Consider the following 21832-nt stretch of genomic DNA (forward strand, 5'->3'; position numbering starts at 1 on the left):
GGTACAGGAAGCAGGAATTTTATGGAGTCTTCATTCACATCCTGGAGTTTCTTAATGCACTGTGACCAAAATATCTGGGAAGGCCTAAGAATTACTGCGGTCTTGGAACCAGGAGACAACTTCTGGCTGCCTGTGATTTCTGGCCTTGGGTCCCCCACCTGAGTCGCGCTGGTCCGGGCGCGCTTCTCGGACCTGTCCCCTCTCGGAGACCCTGGGCACACGTAAACGCCCAGGTAAAGGACAGCCCGGAGCACAGGGCTACGCGCTGAAGGCAGGAAAGCTACCACCTGCTTGAGGCTCTATCGGTGCGGGCAGCTTTTGCTTTATTGAGAAGACGAAGCATAGTGGACGCTGAAAACCAGTTCGCGAGCGCCCGCGCCGTGCCAGGAAGGCCCAGGGTCAGGGCTGGGGAGGAGCTGAGGACTATGGTCGAGACTATGCCGCAAGAAGGCTCAGTCGGTGGAACATGCGACTCTTGACCCTGAGGTTGTGAGTCTGAGCCCATGCGGCGTGGGGTTTCCTTCAGAAAGACCTCGTTGCAAGAACAAACACCGGGAGGGCTTTCCGAGGGAGAGGTGAGAGATGACACTCTATAGGCAGCTCTTCGCTCTCTGATATACCTTCTGCTGTTCGTGTGAACTCAGCAGAATAGCGCAAAGGTTTAGGCGTCCAACACACTTGCTCCCCACTCACTCACTGGGAGACCTCAGGAAGGTCAGGGTCTTGAGTCTATTCATTTTATTCACCTGTGCACAAGAGGGAACATGCCCACCTGAGGGTGCAGCTGTGCTGTCAGGATCAAAGAGCACACGCACACGCATGCACACGCATGTGCCCCCATGCACGAGACCTCATCAGGGGCCGGTGTAGCGCCCAACTTCAGCTCAGGTCATGATCTCGAAGTCTGTGGCTTTGAGCCCCACGTTGGGCTCTGGGCTGACAACTCAGAGCCTGGAGCCTGCTTCGGATTCTGTGTCTCCCTCTCTCTCTACCCTTCCCCCTCCCCCCGCTTGTGTGCTCCCTCTCTCTCAAAAATAAACGTAAAAACAAAAAAACCTCATCAGAGACATAGCACACTGTATGTTCTCAAGAAATTTGTGTTCTCCTTATGAGCCTTACAGCTGTCTTTCCAGGGGCGCCTGGGTGGCTCAGTTGGTTAAGCATCTGACTTCAGCTCAGGCCGTGATCTCATGGTCTGTGAGTTCGAGTCCCGCATCGGGTGAGCTCCACTTCTCTCTCTGCCCCTCATGGGATTCTCTCTCTCTTTCTCTCTCTCTGCCCTCGTTCACTTGCATTCCTGCTCCCTCTCAGTAATAATAAAAAAAAACCTTTCAGGCTCCTGGGTAGCTGTTCAAATCAACAGCTTTATGAACAATGAATATTAGAAGCCATTCTTTGATTAACCATGCTTTCTTCATGGGGTCATGGCAATACCTCTGAGATGCATGAAGCATTCCAAATATAGATGCATTAAAAATATGCCTTTAAACATTCGTTTTTAAAAAAGCATAAGATTTTCACTTGGCTTATGGTTAAGTCCTCACTGGAAGTTGCTAAGTGCTTGGGAAATATAATCAATCTAAGCAAAACAGAAGTATGACCCTGTTGCAAAAAAAGTTACAGATCGCATTTCAAAGGCTAATTTTTTTTATTGCCGATGTCTGCATTGTTCAGTACGATAGCCACTAGCCACAGGAGGCCATTCAAATTTCAATTAATTAACTTTTAATGAATTCACTAGTCACATCTTAAGTGCTTGACAGCCACATGGGGCTAAAGGTCATTGTCCTAGACGGTGAACGTGTAGCTGAAGGTATAGCTCCCTTGTAGAAAGTTCTACTGGCCAGCTTTGCTACATACAGGGAAGAGAAAAACAACTACTAACTTCTTTTCAAAATGGGAAACACTCTGATGTGTCAGTTTTCTGAACATCCTGTATTTTTTTTTTGAAGTTTATTTATTTATTTCGAGAGAGAGAGAGAGCGAGCACAGGGGAAGGAGAAAGAGAGAGAGAGAGAGAGAGAGAGAGAGAGAGACTCCCAAGCAGGCCCTGCACTTTCAGTGTGGAGCCCGACTTGGGGCTCAAACTCACAAACCGTGAGATCATGACCTGAGCTCAAGTCAAGAGTCGGACGTTCAACCAACTAAGCCACGCAGGCACCCCCAGAACATCCTTGAGTCTAACAGCTCAATATCCTTCGGTCTCAGGAGGCGCCATGATACTTGCCAGGGTCTCTCTGGTTGTCTACTATCCCTGCCTCTAAACAGCAGCTTCCATGGCCCCATCAGTTAGCTTGGAATTCCAAACAATTAAGGAAAAGTGGCCCCACGCGGGATGCGAACAAGCGCCAGCTCCTTCCCTGTGTTGTCGAGCAGGATGTCTGATTTCAGGACGAACATTGGCAAACAAGCACATGACATACTGAGATGTCAAAACAAAGGTCACTGACGTTGGAACTCAGCGGTGTAAATTACTTAAAATTTGACCTTTAGCTCCTGTCTCTGGATATAATAGGAAGATCTGTCATTATGATGTGTGTGTGTGTGTGTGTGTGTGTGTGTGTGTGTGTGATGTGAGAGACAGAGATACAGATGGGGGTGGGGAGAATGGGAGGCAGAGAGTGAGTGGACTATAATAAAAAAGTACCACTTCTGTACCTGAACCCGCAGGGTAATTAGACACTAGAAGAGGTCCCTGAGGGACCTCAGAAAAATTCCTCTCCCTGGAAATCTTTACAAAGAAGCAAGACGTATTTATTCAGGAACAAACTTCTCGGGTGCAGGATGTCAAACCGGGTAACTTCTCAACATCCTTTTCAGATCTGTAATACTCATATTAAAACACTCTACTAAGTTGGAAAGCAATATTTAAGGTCACGGAAATTACGTAAGGGGCCACTCATCCCAGTCAACTCACAGGTGGACATTTCAAAATAGGATTAAGTTTAAAACATTTACATTTGGGGCGCCTGGGTTGGTCAGTCGGTTAAGCGTCAGACTTCGGCTCGGGTCATGATCTCACGATCCATGACTTTGAGCCCCGCGTTGGGCTCTGAGCTGTCAGCACAAATCCTTTTCTGTCCCTCTCTCTCTCTGTCCCTCTCTCTCTCTCTCTCAAAAACAAATAAACATTTGAAAATAAATCAAGGGGCGCCTGGGTGGCTCAGTCGGTTAAGCGTCCGACTTCGGCTCAGGTCACGATCTCGCAGTCCGTGAGTTCGAGCCCCGCGTCGGGCTCTGGGCTGATGGCTCAGAGCCTGGAGCCTGCTTCCGATTCTGTGTCTCCCTCTCTCTCTCTGCCCTTCCCCCGTTCATGCTCTGTCTCTCTCTGTCTCAAAAATAAATAAAAACGCTAAAAAAAAATTAAAAATAAATAAAAATAAATCAATAAAACATTTACATTTGGTTTTTGAGCACTTACTCTAAAGATGCCAATCCAATCCTTTCGACGGGGAATGAACTGTTGGGTGAGTGTATAATAGCATGTGACGTCCCCTCCAGGGACGTAGAACTTCTCCACGCTGTTAAAGATGACCTGAGAGAAATGACAATGATCCAGCAAGACAGCGGATGTGGGGGGATCTTCTACGGTTTCTTCCATGGTGGGCGTCCTGTTATGAGACAGGGGATAGAATACGGCTCAGAAACGGCTGTCTGAAATTTGTGAGAGATTTCTAGGAACATTCCATTCGAGGCAAGTCAGGAAAAGCAAAAGCCTGACAAGGATTGAGATCATACAACTTATTTTCTGTTTCACTTTGAGCCATTTTGCATTCAGAGCTTCCTATGCTAGAACTTCATATGAATGTCTTTGATCTCCACCACCCTCACATACCTTTATTCTCCGCTCATAGCTAGCTTGTTCTACTTTTTTTTTTTTTAATTTTTACTTATTTTTGAGTGACAGAGAGCATGAGCAGTGGAGAGACAGAGGGAGGGAGCGACACAGAATGTGAAGCAGGCTCGAGGCGCTGAGCTGGTAGCACAGAGCCCGATGCGGGGCTTGAACCCCCAAACTACGAGATCATGACCCGAGCCGAAGTCAGATGCTCAGCCGACTGAGCCACCCAGGTGCCCCTAGCTTGTTCTACTTCTAAATGCCTTAAATAAGTAAGGCAGCCTAGAGGAAAATAACCTGAGCTGGGAACTATAAGACCTAGAGTTTAGATTTTTTCATCGCAGCAAGTCCCGTGACTTCCAGAATGTCGGTTTCTCAAGCTGTCAGCTTCTCCATTCAGTTGCATTTATCCTATAATTAGTGAGTCTTTGCATGTATTCACTCTGCTAGGAGCTGGGCAGAGGTGCAGGAAGAAAGATAGGGTTGAGAGCAGGGGGTTATTTGACATGCAAGGGGACAAGCATGGGTTCTGAAATGAAGTTCAAATTCCAGCCTCGCCACCGATTAAATGCGTGAGCTTGAGCAATTCACTTCATCAGCTGGGCCCTAGGCCTGTTTCCTCACCTGTAAAATGGGGCTAATAACATCTATCTCACTGCCAAATGGACAGAATCCGTGCAAAATGCTCTTGGGTTCAAAAGAGGGAGATAAATAAACTTAACATTTTTGTTTAATGTTTATTTATTTTTGAGAAGGGGGGAGAGAGAATGAGTGGGGGAGGGGCGGGGGGGGGAGTCAGAATCAGAAGCAGGCTCCAGGCTCTGAGCTGTCAGCACAGAGCCCGACGCAAGACTCAAACTTGTGAATGAGATCACGACCTGAGCTGAAGTCGGACACTTAACCAACTGAGCCACCCAGATTCCCCAGGAGATAAATAAACTTAAAAAAAAAAAAAAAAAAAAAAAAGGGGACGGGGTGCCTGGGTGGCTCAGTTGGTGAAACATCTGACTCTCGATCACGATCGGCTCAGGTCACGATCTCATGGTTCGTGAGATCAAGCCCCGCATCAGGCTCTGTGCTGACAGTGTGGGGCCTGCTTGGGATTCTCTTCCTCCTACGCGTGCACACTCTCTATCTCAAAATAAATAAACTCAAAAAAAAACAAAAACAAAACAAAACCCCACCCAAGTTATCTTAAAACAACAACAACAACAACAACAACAACAAAACAAGAGGGAGAGATGCCAATGGTTAGAGAGAAAAAGAAAGGCTTTGAGGAGTGAGTAGAGTCCTGGATGATCCCTCAAGGAAGACGAACGTTTTGACAAGCGGGTTTGGGGGTGAGAAAACTCCAGGTAAGTGAAATGGCACGCATAAAAGCAACGAAACAGAGAAATGCTGCCCCTGCTTGGAGGACGGCAAGCGAGTTGGATCCCTATCTATAAAATTGGGGATAAAACCTGTATATCACCTTCGCAGGTCACAGTACAGATAAAGATGTACTCAAAGAGTAGAAAGTATTTGGGAAGTAAAACAGTATATAAAAGAAACAGAGTCTTTTTTTTTTTTAATTTTTTTTTTAACATTTATTTATTTTTGAGACAGAGACAGAGAATGAACGGGGGAGGGTCAGAGAGAGAGGGAGACACAGAATCGGAAGCAGGCTCCAGGCTCTGGGTCATCATCAGCCCAGAGCCCAACGCGGGGCTCAAACCCACGGACCGTGAGATCGTGACCTGAGCCGAAGTCGGACGCTTAACCGACTGAGCCACCCAGGCGCCCCAAGAGTCTTTTGAATTGTTGAGACCGGCTATTTCCTGCCTCTCAAAAGTCACCTGCTCTTTCTTCTAAATGCCACCCTGGTCTAACATTTAGTGAGTCTATCCATGGTCCTCAACCCAGGGTTTCACTGGGCGATGGAAACATATTCAGCTGTACACAGCACATGAAGGAGAGCTGAATCCACGGGAATGCAATACCTTACAAATTTGGCTGCTGGAACATGCTGGAAGATTGTATACACTCAACTTCTATTTATTTATTTTAGTGTTTGTTCTTGAGAGAGAAAGAGAGAGAGCGCGCACGTGCAGGGGAGGGGCAGAGAGAGAGAGAGAGAGACAGAGACAGAGAGACAGAAACCAAAGCAGGCTCCAGGCTCTGAGAGGTCAGCACAGAGCCTGACGCGGGGCTTGAACTCACAGACCATGAGATCACGACCTGAGCCGAAGTCGGATGGTGAACTGACTGAGCCACCCAGGCCGCCCCATATACGCACAATTTGTAAAAATAAGTGAAATAACCAAAAAAACATAGCTCTTCTAGCCCTGCCTGACCCTATTTATTTCCTGGTTTTATTCTGGACTCTAAGCAACGAGGCCCCTTCTTTCAACTCCTCCAGTAGGCAATTTTTCACAGAGAAGGCGAGAGGACTTCGATGGCACTGAACTGCCTAGTCTTGGGATTGAGCTAAGGAACTGAGACATGTATTGGCTTTCTGGTTTGTGACACAGTTTAGCCACATCCGCAACCTCAAACCTCAGATCAGTTTTTCTGAGGAAGGGGGAGGTCACGTCCCCGTCTAGGTCAGAACTGGTTCCTTTACGATAAGCGGCTGCCTGTGTGATCTCTTGGGTGCTACGGGAGGGTGGCCACGGAGGGCTTCTCTGCTCGCGGACCTCTCTCTTTCCTAGGGGTCTCGAGTCATACTGAGGTCAGCATATTCCCTCTGTCCTCGGCCTGGAACGTTTATCTGAGCTTGTAAAACGACCTAATCTGTGGCTTCAGGGCCTGTCTCTCAATTAACCTGAGTACCCAACTCCCTCTTCTTTTACTTCCTAACACTATCACCCCAATGTACATCACATAATGCCTAGCCCATAGCAATTGCTGATTAAGTATTCACTGAATAAATGAAATGCATGAGATTCATCAAAAAATGAAAGGAAGGCGCTTTGTAGGCAAACAATGGTGTGAATGACGATGCGGCTCATTTTTTTGAGGCCCTGCTCTTTATTTTGTTGGAGACCCTTAGAGAGGCTGCTGTTTCTCAGCTTTCCCTTTTCTGAAACAGGGTGAAGAGATGATTATCTCCAAGTGCTATGTCAATTCTCGGTATGGCTGGTTCAGCTGGCCTAGCTGGTTCAAGAGCCAAAAAAACAAAAGGCACAGATTTGATTTCCTTCAGGACCCATAAAATTCACACTCCATTACCCACCTTCTACACACTCAAACTCTGGCAAGCTGTTTTGCAAATGGATGTTACTCTGAAAGGCAAGACCAGCCAAGGGTAAGAGGGCTTCATGCGATCTCTTTCCTTACTCGAGAAAACAATCAATCAATGAGCTCGTGAACAGAACACTGAAGAAAGGACAGTGCGCGCGCGCGCGCGCACACACACACACACACACACACACACACACACACGAGCTCATGTTCTGAGGCTTGAGTGTACAGCCGGTGGAAACTCTCTCTTAACATTCATCTGAACATCTAATCATCTGCCTGGAAAAGTCCAACAGTCTTGGCTCCTTGCTTATCAAAAATGTAAGACCCCGTGAAGTTTCCCATTTCAGAGATCTCATCACCTTCCCAAGATGACTCAGAGGGGACCTATGGCTCTCTAGGCATTTGGAACTCAGTTGGTCTCGAAACAGAAAACTCTCCTCCACCGAGACGGAGAAAGGGGTTGAGGAGGCAGGCAGACTGGAGAACAGCAATGGCTCTGTTGAGGCCAAAGCTGAGGACAGAAAAGGCCATGGGTAAATCTAGAGCATAACCATGCCAATCTGAACTGGGTCAGTAAAGAGGTCGCTCATTGAATTTTTCCTGGAAGGAAGGTATCTACCACTAATTTTTAAGGTCAGTGATTCTTTTTTTTTTTTAAGTTTATTTTGAGAGAGACAGAGACAGTGCAAGCAGGGGAGGGGCAGAGAGAGGGAAAGAGAGAATCTCAAGCAGGCTCTGCAGTGTCAGCACAGAGCCTGATGCCGGGGTCGAACCCACGAACCATGAGATCATGACCTGAGCAGAAACCAAGAGTTGGATGCTCAATCAACTGAGCCACCCAGGGGCCCCAAAGTCAGTGATCCTTGAACCCTTCCTCCAGGTCCTCCCCCCCCCCGCTCCCGGGATTAAGTTCCCTGGGAGAAATGGGCTCTGATAATGGCTGGGGAAATTACCTTTCTGACAAAGTAGTCCGGAAATGACTGTTTATAGAAGGGGCAGAGAGGATATGGAAGGAAAAGTAGAATGATTTAAGCAACGGAAGGAAAAGTGGAAGGATTTAAGCATCAACTTCCCCTTCTTTTTTTTTATTAAAAAAATTTTTTTTAAGTTTATTTATTTTGAGAGAGAGAGAGAGAGAGAGAGAGAAAGACAGGGTGTGAGTGGAGGAGGGGCAGAGAGAGAGGGAGACACAGAATCTGAAGCAGGCTCCGGGCTCTGAGCTGTCAGCACAGAACCCAACACGGGGCTCAAACTCATGAACTGTGAGATCATGACCTGAGCCGAAGTCGGACGCTCAACCGACTGAGCCACCCAGGCGCCCCCGACTTCCCCTTCCTTAACCACTCTTCCCCCATAGAACCATCATCATGTCTAACGATATCCACCATCATTTCTAATTCTGATCATATCCAGGGAGGGAAGGAGAAAAAACAAAAAAAAAACGTAAAAGTTAAACGTAGAAGCCTGGGGGCGCCTGGGTGGCTCAGATGGTTAAACATCCAACTCTGGATTTCAGCTCAGGTTGTGCTCTTGTGGTTTTTGAGTTCGAGCCCCACCCCCATCAGGCTCTGGGGTGACAGCGAGAAACCTACTTGGGATTCTCTGTCTCTCCCTCTCTGTCTGACCTTCCCCAGCTCGTTCTCTGTCAAAGTAAACAAATAAACAAACAAAAATGTAGAAGCCTGGAGAGCTACTGAGTCATGAAAAAGCAGTGGGACGAAATTAGGTCCCCTAGAAATCACGGGCTGGTATTCCACTTAACTCCTTCTTCCTACCCTCACACCAAAGACTAGCCACATAAGGAGTGACCAAGGCCAAGAAGGGATGTCTACAAGCAAACGGTCGAGTATGGGAAGATAACGCAGACATTCAACAAACCGTCAGAGGCACTTTACTTGGACTGTGATTTTTCAGCTCAGTTTCCGAAAGGATTAGGGTTCTCAGAGGATGTATGCAATAACAGGCAATGTATTTTCAAATGAGTCCCCTGAACTGGCTTCTGGCTTCTAAGAAAACCTGACACATTTTCATCTAATGAGCTTTTCAAGCCTAATCTACTACTCCCAGGACCGTTCCATGAGGGCATAGATTCTGTTATGCTCTCCTGAAAAGGAACAGCTAATTCTACTTCGGCTCTCTCTGAGTGAATTCATAAAGGACACGGATATGCTTTTTAGCAGAAAAATCTAAAAATACTGCAAAGCTTCCTGGTTCAGATTCTAACAATGCAAATACTCAACCAAATCAACTCACCAGTTTTTCTAAAGATTCTCCCCGTGTATGCCTAACCAGGAAGAAGAAATAATCTTAAAAATAAAAATAACTAAAAAAAAAAAAAAAAATAACCGAAGTTCTGTCATAGAGTATGCCCAACATTTTTGCATCAGCCTTTCATACCAGTGGGCACATGTTTAGAGAAATAAAGACTATCAGTAGTGTCTCTGGATTAGTGCCCAGAAGGAAACCAAATGTTTCCACAGCGAAGAGAGAAATGCAAACCAATTCTTCATTTGGGAACAGTAAAAACAAAGATAAGCAAAAAAACCAAACCACATTTACTCTAATTCCTTCACTCTGCTTATGCAACTTTCTAAACTAGTAGCAATTAGCAAAATGCATGAACGGATTTGAATCCCACTCCTCCCAGGCCCAAGAAGAGATACGTACTCAAAGCTACCCTTAGAGAACATGGACAGTGGCCACTCTGGGTGTAAGGATGGCCATGAGCAAAAGCAAAGACACACAGTCACTGGTCTTCAAACTATTGAGCCACTTGTTGGAATCCAAAATTTCCAAGTTCAGGGGCACCTGGGTGGCTCCACTGGTTAAGCATCTGACTCCTGACTTCGGCTCAGGTCATGATCTCATGGGGTTCCTGAGTTTGAGCCCCATGTCAGGCTCTGCGCTGACAGCACGGAGCCTGCTTCGGATCTGTCTGTCTCTCTCTGCCCCCTGACCGCTTGCACTCCCTCTCTCTCAAAATAAACAAACTTAAAAAAAAAAGACTATTAAAAAAAACAAAACAAAATTTCCAAGATCATTCTAGTTCTTTTTTTTTTTTAAAGTTCGTTTATTTTGAGAGAGAGAGAAAGAGAAAGAGAGCACACACACATGTGTGCACCAGCAGGGGAGGGGCGGAAAGGAGAGACAGAATCCCAAGCAGGCTCCCGGCCAGCAGCACGGAGCCCTATTCGGGGCTCGCGCTCATGAACCCTGAGATCAAGACCTGAGCCGAGATCAAGAGGCGGGCGCTTAACCGACTGAGCCACCCAGGCGCCCCTCATTCTAGTTCTTTACCTAAAATCTTTCAGAGTACCTTAGAAAACTTGTGGACCTCCAGGAGGCTTTTAATATTCCTCATTAACAACGGTTGGGATTAGCTGCCCAGCTTGTGCTAAGCAGGCCCTCCGCCACACCCCACACCAGCAGAGGCAACGGTACCAGGGAAGAAAAGAAAAACCGTTCTGGGACAGGAGATGGAGGCAACCAGAAGAAACGGTTTGAGAGGCTCAAAGCCGTGTCCTCCACCTCTAACTTAACGAGATGGTACACTTTTTCCTTGAAAGGGGTGACCGTGCTGACCCCTGAAATGACATGGGTGGGGACAGCGTTTCAAGTGTAGTGGGAAGGGAGCGAGGCTAGGAGCCAAGGGGCCTGGGTTCCTGTCCTAGCTCTGCGATCTTTAAATTTTTTTTTTTTCAACGTTTATTTATTTTTGGGACAGAGAGAGACAGAGCATGAACGGGGGAGGGACAGAGAGAGAGAGGGAGACACAGAATTGGAAACAGGCTCCAGGCTCTGAGCCATCAGCCCAGAGCCCGACGCAGAGCCCGAACTCCCGGACCGCGAGATCGTGACCTGGCTGAAGTCGGACGCTTAACCGACTGCGCCACCCAGGCGCCCCTGCTCTGCGATCTTAACCAACACACACTCCCTCCTTTTAGGCCTCAGGATCCTCATCAGTAAAACGCATGGATCAGGCTAGAAAATCTCTAAGAAACTTTCCAGCGATCATGGTGATCCTAAGTGAAAGAAAAAGAAAGCGAAAGAGGTCATCTACATGGCCTCTCTTGTCATCCAAGGAAAGAAGGAACCATGCTATGATATCAACAAGCACAAAGTTTTTAAAGAGCCCTGGATGTACCACCTGACTTGAAAGATAATACAGCTTGTCGACACTAAGTAACTCTCACTGTCTCTCTCGGGGTCCTTTCCACTCCACAGCTGTCATACCTGCTCAAGGGTCGAGTTTCAGGTAGAGGCCCTTTGAAAATACCCGTGAAAGTGAGTCACCTGGATAGTTTCTAGTCATGTACTCTCCCTAATCTACAAAGACCGACTGCATTAAAAGTCTTTTGTTTGAAACGGTTTTTGCCAACAGGGGAAGTTAAATTATAATACATAGCATCTGTGTTATTCTACTCAGCTCCAGCAAAGGCCACTTGTTGGCTTGCATCAGGAACAAAGAATCCAAGTGATCCGGAAAAGTTAACACGCCTGGGAGGGGTTGAATTCCTAACGGGGAACATTAGCACCTACACTGAATTGGGGTGAAGGTAGCGGTGAGGAGGGGCTACAGGAGATCAACCGTAAAAAAGCAGGTCACTACGCTCTTTCTTCTCGGCTGCCTAGAATATCTCCAATTACAGAAGGCCTCATCTGAAGGAAAGGGGCTTTGGGGATCACGGACAGGGAAACTGAGGCCTAAAGAGAAAGTAACTTGCCTAGGGTGACCGGGCAGAGCGCCGCCGCGGCCTCGAAGCAAACAGCGATGCTGATGTCGTCAAGGATAGGGATTAAGGAACTGCCAAGACCTCAGCCCACTGGGGGGTGGGGGGTGGGGTAGATGACGCTGTGACGTCAAGACCCTGACTCGCCGTCAGAGGGGTCCCTTCTGCTCAAGGAGCCTGCCACCCGGCCACAAGCACTGAAGCTCGGCCCCCCTCGGGAGAAAACTGCCTCTCAACCCTCCAAGGCCACGGGAGGGGCTCCAGGGGCTCCATGACGCCACTCACACTTACTGTCACCCTAGAAAGATGGAAGCTGGTGAAAACCGAAACTAGCCACATCTCTGCCTGCCCAAGGTGCCTCCTCAGGAGTGGAAGTCTGAATTTGGGGAACCCGAAGGCCCAACTGCCCCTAATTGCCCTCCTTTCACTCCAGGGACTCACCGGGGGTAGCAGCCGGCGTCGGCACAACAGCAACAGGGCAGGGCAAGGGACAGGGGCGGGGCTAAAAACTCCTGGGACCGCAGATCCCGTCTGATCCCGCCCACCACGTCACAACGGCTACCAAGCTCCTCCCTCGCCGCGATGTTTGCTGGGACTTGTAGTGCTTAGGTGACTGAGCCCCAGGGGCGCTCTGCGGCTCTTTGTGCTTTTCGCCCATCCCAAACAGCATTCTCACCCCAAGGAGCCTATTTTTCCCTTAGAATGAGCTGTTTACTTACCTTTAAAAAAAAAGCCCAAAACTTTACTTCTTCCAGTCCTGAACGAGAAAGGGCCATCTAGAGGTCATCTTCATTTTTCTCCTGCCCCCACATCCCACTTCCCTAAGAGTCTTATAGATGAGACCCCCTTTGGCATTTAATCATGCCTCCCGCCTGCCCCTAAATAAAGGAGATCCAGCAATCTCCCTATGTGCCCCACTTCCTGTGTCTCATCATTCCCTTTCTATAATGAAATTATTTTTTAGTGTTAACTCTGTCAGGGGAGTTCTTACTAAGCATAAACTCAGAATCCTGCAAAGTCAACTTGGAAATTCTCACCCTTGATAGCTGAGCGACGGCCTGCCTTCAGCAAGAATTCTGCTAAGGCACTTCAACAGGAATCCCCTCCCACCCTTGATGTCTCCCTTTAGTAATTTTTCATGCACTTGTCCTTATCGTGTTTGGAATTGAGCACCATATGTCTCCTCTATTGTAACGGTCCCTGTGGCAATAGTCCTGGATAATGTCTCTCTTACGGGTTTAACAAATGTCAGAATAATTATTTCTTTAACACTGCACATACTTTTCTATGGACAGGTAAATTGAGAAGTGCCTCTTCTGTAAGGAGTAGCATCCATCTAAATCTGGACAGAAACTTTTCTGTGTAGTCTAACGCGGGGGGATTTATGCCCCTGAAGCCACTTTACATGTCAGGTAGGGGCATGAGCATTCCTTATTCTGTCTTCTCTCAAGACTGGTGGCATTCAACCGAGATGAATGCATGGTGGGGAATAATGAGTAAATCAGGGACTGGGGCTTCTTTTGAAAGTTCAAATCACCTTCTGAGTGACCAAAATTATGCTTTTCCATTTTTTTTTTAATTTTTTAAACGTTTATTTATTTTTGAGACAGAGAGAGACAGAGCATGAACGGGGGAGGGTCAGCGAGAAGGAGACACAGAATCGGAAGCAGGCTCCGGGCTCTGAGCTGTCAGCACAGGGGCCCGATGCGGGGCTCGAACTCACGGACCGCGAGATCGTGGCCTGAGCCGAAGTCGGCGCTCAACCGACTGAGCCACCCAGGCGCCCCTGCTTTTCCATTTTAAACTCTGCCTACAGGGATAAGTGCCCTCAGTATCCTGGCTACATCTCCCTTAATTTTACTTAGTGGCTTTCTAAAAAGCCCTTGGAACTGAAATCTCCTACCCCTACATACCTTAATGTCTATATTAACACAACTATTTCATGACACTCTTGTGGGGAGGTTAAAAATGCAAATGAATCCATTGTGCATTTTAGGAACTGCCTAAAAGAACTACTAATTCTTTAAGAGAAAGCATCACATGATGATAGACTCTAAGAGCCCTTGGCCTCAAAATCCTTGCTTGGCTGTGTCCACCCATACTAAACTATTATATCATGACCCTTACCCTACCCTAATCAACTTTTGCCTCTATCTTTGCATTGAGAAATCCACCCACCCTCTCCCCAAACCAACTTCAGAGTCTCAATAAACACCACTATTTTGTCCTTCTGCCTCTGTGCTGCGGCTACAACTTTGGCAAGAAAGTATCCTTGTGGGGTGCCTGAGTGGCTCAGTCAGTTAAGCGACTGACTCTTGATTCCGCTGAGGTCTTGAGCTCAGGGTTGTGAGTTCAAGCCCCATGTAGGACCCTGTGCTGGGCAAAAAGCCTACTTAAAAGAAAAAAAAAAAAGACTGTCTTCTTCCTCAGTAAGGTAAGAATGATCTCAGTTTTGTCTTATCAACAGGTTGTTTTGTTGACATTTTGGGAAGCTAAGTTCGATAGCGTGGAATAAAAAACATTGACTAGTTTGTGATTTATTTCCAATAGAAGTGTCAAAGGGAAGGCTGCAAGTGGAACCCTTTATAACTGGATATTGAAGGAATGGGAATCAATATTCAGACCTACAGAGAAAATCCTCCTCTCCTATCTTCAAGTGTTAGGAGTGGAGACGAAGACTGGGGATGGGGTAGTTACTCTGCCTGACACAGTGGGTTTTCTCATTGAATCCTTACAAGGGAAGCACTTTTTATTATACCCTTTTCACAGATGAGACAGTTGAGGCTTCGAGACGTAAAGTTACTTGTGCAAGCTCACCCAGATAGTAAGTGCCATCAGGAGACTTTGAACTGAGCATTCTGACTCAAATAAATGACTGTGCTCTTAATCATGACTCTCACCATATTTATTCTTCATGAGAGTTCAGTAATCCATAAGGGAAGACAAATGCATAAATGAGTATGATACCCCATGGTAGTGGCTTTAGAAGAGGAATTTACATAGTGCTAAGGTAGCATAGAATTCATTTTTCCTAGGGGCAAGAAAGAAGGTTTCATAGAAAAAGTGGTAAAGAAAAAATTATTCTGAGGCCTATTAAAACAGAAAGGAAAACTTTATTTGGGACGGTTGTAATAGGAGCATTACAAACAGAGAGAGATTATACCCAGTTCCAAAAACAGTAAGGACAAGTGGGGATGTATAGCCAATCAAGCAGAATGAGGGAGTCAGTGGTGGAAAATTACTAAGAGGAGAAGACATCAAGAACGGGGGGTTCTTGCTAAACTGATTTAATAGGATTCTTGCTGAAGGCAGGCTAGGGATTGATCAGATAGGAAGAGTAAGGATTCTCTCTAAGCTGATTTAAGATTTTTGCTGAAACGGGACTTGAAATAGGACCTCAACTACCTCCATTTTGACCTCAGTCTGTACTTTCTAATTAAAGTTTTCTTTTTCCTGCTTATCTCTTAGTTCAGGCAAAAGAACCCGCAGGCAAATCATCGTGATGGGAACCAAAACTACCCCCTCAAGCAACAACGACTGCCCTGAGCCAGCAAGACCCCACGTGACCTCAAGACAACAATGACCTGACCTTCGCTTTCCACCTGCAGTACTCTCTGACCTCTGTCCCACATTTTCCTTACAAAACCCAGGAGTATTTTCGGCACTTTGGAGATTGTATTTCAGAGGGTCCACTGTCTTCCCGGTGTTGCCCTTCCCTGAAATAAATTCCTTCCTTGTTCCGCCACCTGTCTTTGCATTTTGTCAGCGGTGAGTGGCTGAACCTGGTCTGTTTGCCCCCCCCACCCCCTCACCCCCTCACCCAGAGCCAGGTGCCCTGGCACCCCTGCACCCCAGCTGTGGACTTGGCAAAGGCAGACGTAGAAGCCCAAGGTTGAAGCCGAGTCAAGAGGGCTCAGAGGAGCCCAACCAAAGTTTGGTCAAAGAGTCCTGGTCAAAGGTGACATTTGATTTATTTTGAATAACAAGCTTGGCCCACAGGAAAAGGGATGGAGGAGAAACGACGTGGAGGAAGGGAATAGCCCTCCCCAGTAGTGCTCTCCAGTAGGATTCTCCGCAACGAAGGCAGCGCTCAGTAACTGTGCTGACCGCATGTAGCTGTCGAGCACTTAAAATGTGGCTAGTGCACCGGGGAACTGGGTTTTATATGGAGTATTTACTTATTTATTTGGAGAAAATCAAATGTAATAGCATATGCAGGTATGTATGGGGAACCCACACAGACATGGAAATTCCCTATCAAATTGAAATTTAAATAGATATGTGTCAGCACTGTCCTGGCTGGTGCAAAGCTACAGTATCTGGGCGACAGGGGTGTGGACTATGGGAAGGAGAGGCAGGAGGCAGCCTACAAGATGTCCAAGCAGCGGCTCACTTTTACCCCTGCGCTCGCTCCAGCCCTGCCCAGCTCTATCCCGTGGCAATGACTCTGGCGTTTAGACTCTCCACTCCCTGGAAAAAGACAGTGAGGGGAATTTTATCCCTTGGAGCTCGCCGTCTCTGTAACCACCTAAGACTCTGCAATTGGATGCCTTGCAGAGTACAGAGAGTTTCTTTTTTAATTTTAACTTTATTTTTTAAAATTTACATCCAAATTAGTCAGCATACAGTGCAACAATGATTTCAGGAGTAGATTCCTTAGTGCCCCTTCCCCATTTAGCCCATCCCCCCTCCCACAACCCCTCCAGCAACCCTCAGTTTATTCTCCATATTTATGAGTCTCTTCTGTTTTGTCCCCCTCCCTGTTTTTATATTATTTTTGCTTCCCTTCCCTTATGTTCATCTGTTTTGTCTCTTAAAGTCCTCATATGAGTGAAGTCATATATTTGTCTTTCTCTGACTAATTTCACTTAGCATAATACCCTCCAGTTCCATCCACATAGTTGCAAATGGCAAGATTTCATTCTTTTTGGTTGCCGAGTAATACTCCATTGTATAGATATACCACATCTTCTTTATCCATTCATCCATCGATGGACATTTGGGCTCTTTCCATACTTTGGCTATCGTTGATAGTGCTGCTATAAACATGGGGGTGCATGTGTCCCTTCGAAACAGCACCTGTATCCCATGGATAAATGCCTAGTAGTGCAATTGCTGGGTCGTAGGGTAGTTCTCTTTTTAGTTTTTTGAGGAACCTCCATACTGTTTTCCAGAGTGGCTGCACCAGCTTGCATTCCCAAGGACAGAGAGTTTCTACGCCCAGCTTTGAGAAAGAGAAGAATTGAATAACCAATGGCAAGAAGGAGACTACTAATTAGGTTGGGATACCATTAGGCTTTCAAGGAATGCAGGTTGGGTGTGCTGCTTTGTTTTTTTTTTTTTTTAATTTTTTTTTTAACGTTTATTCATTTTTGAGAGACAGAGAGAGAGCATGAGCGAGGAAGGGGCAGAGAGAGAGGGAGACACAGAATCCGAAGCAGGCTCCGGGCTCCAAGCTGTCAGCGCAGAGCCCGATGCGGGGCTCGAACTCACGAACTGCGAGATGATGACCTGAGCCGAAGTTGGACGCTCAACCGACTGAGCCACCCAGGCACCCCGGGTGTGCTGTTTTATAAACTTTTGGAGAAACAGGAGCCAGGTATGCCTCACATGAACCCTGTGTTTCTAGAATGTGTGGGCAAACCAAATCACCTATTGAACATTTCAGGGGATATTATATGGTCCCTGTAAGAATTTGGGAGGCATATCTTTGTTTTAAAAAGTTACATTAAATAAACTAAAAAGAAAGAGACATTTCATAATCCTACACATATTTTCAAGACTGTTGTCTGTAGAGAAAAATCTCTCTGTTGGACACCCTTCCCTGAATTAGCCAATTTGAACTGATTCTATGGGAAGTATTTTACAACTCCGTAAATTGTAGGTAACTGATTGGCAAGGAATTTCTGTCTGATCTGATAGAGGTTGGACTATTTTGCCTCCTTTCCTTGTGGAAGAAAAAGCAGTTTTGCGTCCATTTGCAATTTCTTTCAACGTTCTTTTTTTTTTTAATTTTTTTTTTCAATGTTTATTTATTTTTGGGACAGAGAGAGACAGAGCATGAACGGGGGAGGGGAAGAGAGAGAGGGAGACACAGAATCGGAAACAGGCTCCAGGCTCTGAGCCATCAGCCCAGAGCCTGACGCGGGGCTCGAACTCCCGGACGCGAGATCGTGACCTGGCTGAAGTCGGACGCTTAACTGACTGTGCCACCCAGGCGCCCCACAACGTTCTTTTTTATCAGACAAATAGTGCCGCTTTTTTGGAACCAGCTGAATCGTCTGACTGACTGGCTCCCTACTGAGTGACATAAAATCTTTAACACGCGTTCATTTTTATATCTGTAGGAGAGTCATGCTTTTCCTTTCCTTAGAAAATTCTCTTAACATTTCTTTCAGTTTTTTATGCATACAAATGCACGTTTGACACGATTATAGTCATAGCCTTTGCAATTTTTTGTTGTTGTTGCTTACTACTGTTGGGTTAAACACCATTTAAAAAAAAATTTTTTTTAATGTTTATTTATTTTCGAGGGAGAGAGAGACAGAGTGTGAGCAGGGGAGGGGCAGAGAGAGAGGGAGATACAGAATCAGAGGCAGGCTCCAGGCTCCGAGCTGTCAGCACAGAGCCCAACGTGGGGCTCGAACTCACAAGCCGTGAGAGATCATGATCCGAGCTGAAGTCAGATGTTCAACCGACTGAGCCACCCAGGCGCCCCCAAACACCGTTTTATATTGCTATAAACCATATGATTATTGGTTTCCTTTTTGTTGTAATAAGTGATTCTACCATAATTTAAGTAGGTCGGTTAAATATAATATAAACATAATTTAAATTAAGTCGGTTAAGTGTCAGGTCACGTTCTCCTGGTCCGTGAGTTTGAGCCCCGCGTCAGGCTCTGTGCTGACGCCTCGGAGCCTGGAGCCTGCTTCGGATTCTGTGTCCCCCTCTCTCGCTGCCCCTCCCTTGCTCATGCTCTGTGTGTGTGTGTGTGTGTGTGTGTGTGTGTGTGTGTCTCAAAAATAAATACACATTAAAAACAATTTTTTTAATTAAAAAATAAATAAAAAGCAAAGATTCTGTGTGACCATAACTGCTTGTAAGTCCCACTACGTTTTTCTGGGCCTCGATTTCCTCTTCTAATTCTTTTTTTTTTTTTTTAAGTGTATTTTATTTATTTTGAGAGAGAGAGCAAGCAGAGGAGGGGCAGAGAAAGGGAGAGAGAGAATCCTAAGCAGGCTCTGCACTGCCAGCACAGAGCCCGACGCGGGGCTCAATCTCATGAACCATGAGATCGTGACCTGAGCCGAAACCAAGAGTCAGATGCTTAACGGACTGAGCCCCCCCCACCCCCGGGCGCCTTTCAATTTCGTCTTCTAAACACAAGAGAAATACCGGGTGGCCTGTAAGATCTCTTCTGATTGAAAAAGAACTGATTCTGTGACTCTCAGACCTTGCAGACTTAAAGCAAAAAAACAAAACAGAACCAAAACCAAAACCTGGGGTTTGAGAAAAAAAAAAGGTCTTCTAAGAATCTTTGTCTCATTTCCACTCCCGACGCCATCATCCCTGGTACAGATACCAAGACTTGCTTTGTGGTTGTGTGTGTGTGTGTGGTTTTTTTTTAAGTTTTTTATTTTGTTTGTTTTGCTCTGTTGAGAGAAAGAGTGAGCGGGGGAGGGGCAGAGAGGGAGGGGGAGACAGAATCTGGAGCAGGCTCCAGGCTCTGGGCTGTCGGCACAGAGCCGGACGCGGGGCTCGAACTCACAAACTGTGAGATCATGCATGACCTGGGCCGAAGTCGGTCGCTTCACCGACTGAGCCCCCCAGGTGTCCCATACCAAGACTTCCTTTGACTGGTACAGGCAGAAGCAGGACTTTCTTTGTTCCCCCATCAACTACTGAGAGGAAGAGTCCCAAACTGAGAAGGAGCCTGTGTGTCAACTGGAGAGCAGACACCATTTTGAGGGGAAACTGTCTTACTATTTAGTCAGGTGGGTGCCTTGGGAACAAAAAACCGTGAAAACAAATTTCATACCTGTGCCTGCAGTCTCTCCCTTGCGCACTTTTGCCTCTGAGTTTGAGTTTCGGGGGAGGGGACGCGATCCAACTTTTCTGACGACTGAAGGAGGCTCAACACGCTGCTTCAACCTTTCACACCCAGGCCCAGAAAAACCCTCGGTGTTTGCCTCAGGGATCTTTCTGTTTGGGGTTTGCCTGGCACAAATCACGGATGCTTTCTGATTTCCTGGCCGTCCCTCCGGCCCTGGAGGGGATGCTTTGCTCTACAGTGGGGGCACTTCTACTGTTTCACCCCCTTGTCAGCACCCCTGAAAGGACAGGGGTGCCAGGCTCTGGCCTATTAGCTCCCACTGTGGCCAACCCTCTCGTAAATAACCAGTTGTCAGGGATTTTAATGGAAACCCTCTGGAAGTTGTAAATCTTTGCCTCTCCCTCCCGCATCCTTTCCCTCATTTCCATCACAATATCACTCCAGAGGGACCTCAGACCAAAGCCTGAGCTTGGCAGAGTAGATTGGTGGGACACTGGGGGAAAGAAAGAGGCCGGAAGGAGGAGGGGAACAGAGCCGGGACGGTTGGTCTTAGGGAAGCATCTGCTCCTGGCCAGTTGATGACAGGTCACCTGGGCCTCCAGGGCCCTGGAGGTGGGGAGGGGCGCGATAGCCTAGGGCCACCTGGAGGGAAGGGGGACCGAGGGAAGAGGTAGAGGATAGGATGGCAGGGAGGTTTCTGGAAGAGCAGCAGATGGGCCCCTGGTTTCACCTCAGGCCCTCCGGCGTGAATTTAAGCATCACTAACCAGGCTTTCATTGTCCACTTGGGGCTAAGCCATGCCTTTGCCTCTAGGCTCCTGCCTGGGCAGATCAGCTGGTAAAGGGACACGGTCCTATGCCGGGAGGAAAACTTCCTCGAGCAACTTAGGTCAAAAGGTTAACAGTTTATTTACAGGCATATGAGAGCACTCAGTCCTGAGTAACTGTACAAACAGCTAGGCATAAAGGTTTATTATGTATCAGTTTTATAAGGGGGGGAAGGGTTGGGGGTGTGACTGGGGCTTCAAAATGGGCTTCTGATGAGACTTGTTTACACAATTTTTGGAATGTCCAAGTGTCCAGGAACAGAGCCTCCCTGGGGACATAGAGGGTGTGTCAGGGAGAGGGGCAGCGGACTGGTGTAAAGCTCTGCTTTATTCAGATAAGGGATCAGAGGCCAGCACGAAGTCTCAGGCACATGGATTGGACACAATGTTCCCAATGAATCTGCTAAAACCTTCATCCTCTCGGAAACTCTCCGGGACTAACTCCATATCCTCCACATCAGCAAGGATCTTGCCTCTTCCACTAGTCCTTTTGATTACGGCTTCTCTGGGAAGGGCCTGTGTCTCCTCTGTCTCCCCTCAACCGAGGGAAGAGAACTCTATCCTCAGCGTGAGAGTTAATGTTGCAGAGTCTTACCTAAGTCTTACTCCTTGGGACTGAACAATCCTTTCCGGCAGGAGCAGCTACATTTCAGGGACATCAATTCAAGCATCTGGAAATCTGCGGAATGAAGAACAATGGATATAGGCCACCCGGCGCCATCCATAAGGGAGTTTCCTAAGAACACTGTGGTTCAGGAATTTTATTTATTTTTTTTAAAGTGCTTTTTAAAGTTTATTCATTCATGTCGAGAGAGAGCGCGCACGAGAGAGAGCAAGCGGGGGGGGGGGCAGAGAGAAAGAGGGAGAGAGAGAATCCCAGGCGGGCTCCATGCTGACAGCGGAGAGCCCCATTTGGGGCTCGAACTCACCGCCCGTGAGGTCATGACCTGAGCCGACCAACTGACCCCCCGCCCCCCCCCCGCCCCCTTCAGGAGTTTTAAATCGATCCTTTGGTCTTTCCCCAATCCTGAACGAACCCAGGTAGAAACAGCTCTACTGGCCGCCAACCCTTTGCAGGCCCGCAAGAGTCTGGGCTGACACAGGCGGAAACGGAAGGAAACCACGATCATGTGAATCCAGTCATTACTCTGATTCCCCCG

The 21832-nt window shown here is 47.1% G+C and overlaps 1 protein-coding gene across 7 annotated transcripts in view; it reads right to left on the bottom strand.

The window, feature by feature from the left end:
* CALCOCO2 (calcium binding and coiled-coil domain 2) overlaps positions 1 to 12296 on the bottom strand; it is a 28056-nt gene extending 15760 nt beyond the window's left edge. For 2 of the 7 annotated variants that reach the window (XR_006962341.1, XM_047081102.1), the window contains exons 1-2: positions 10993 to 11061; positions 3422 to 3611 (exon numbers count right to left, since the gene is read on the bottom strand). Coding sequence is in view for 5 of the 7 variants with exons in the window: in XM_047081102.1 (XP_046937058.1) it covers positions 3422 to 3601 (180 nt within the window). In the remaining 2 variants the exon portion in view is untranslated. Of the gene's footprint in view, positions 1 to 3421; positions 3612 to 10992; positions 11062 to 12234 lie in introns of those variants that run through there. The other 5 variants (XR_006962340.1, XM_047081100.1, XM_047081099.1 and 2 more) reach the window with 5 other exon arrangements.
* Between the last annotated feature and the right edge of the window lie 9536 nt (positions 12297 to 21832).

Source organism: Lynx rufus, unplaced genomic scaffold (genome assembly GCF_022079265.1).
Source record: "Lynx rufus isolate CCGP_SWC_20201006 ecotype Redwood Valley unplaced genomic scaffold, mLynRuf1.p SCAF_18, whole genome shotgun sequence".
NCBI classification, from domain to species: domain Eukaryota; kingdom Metazoa; phylum Chordata; class Mammalia; order Carnivora; family Felidae; genus Lynx; species Lynx rufus.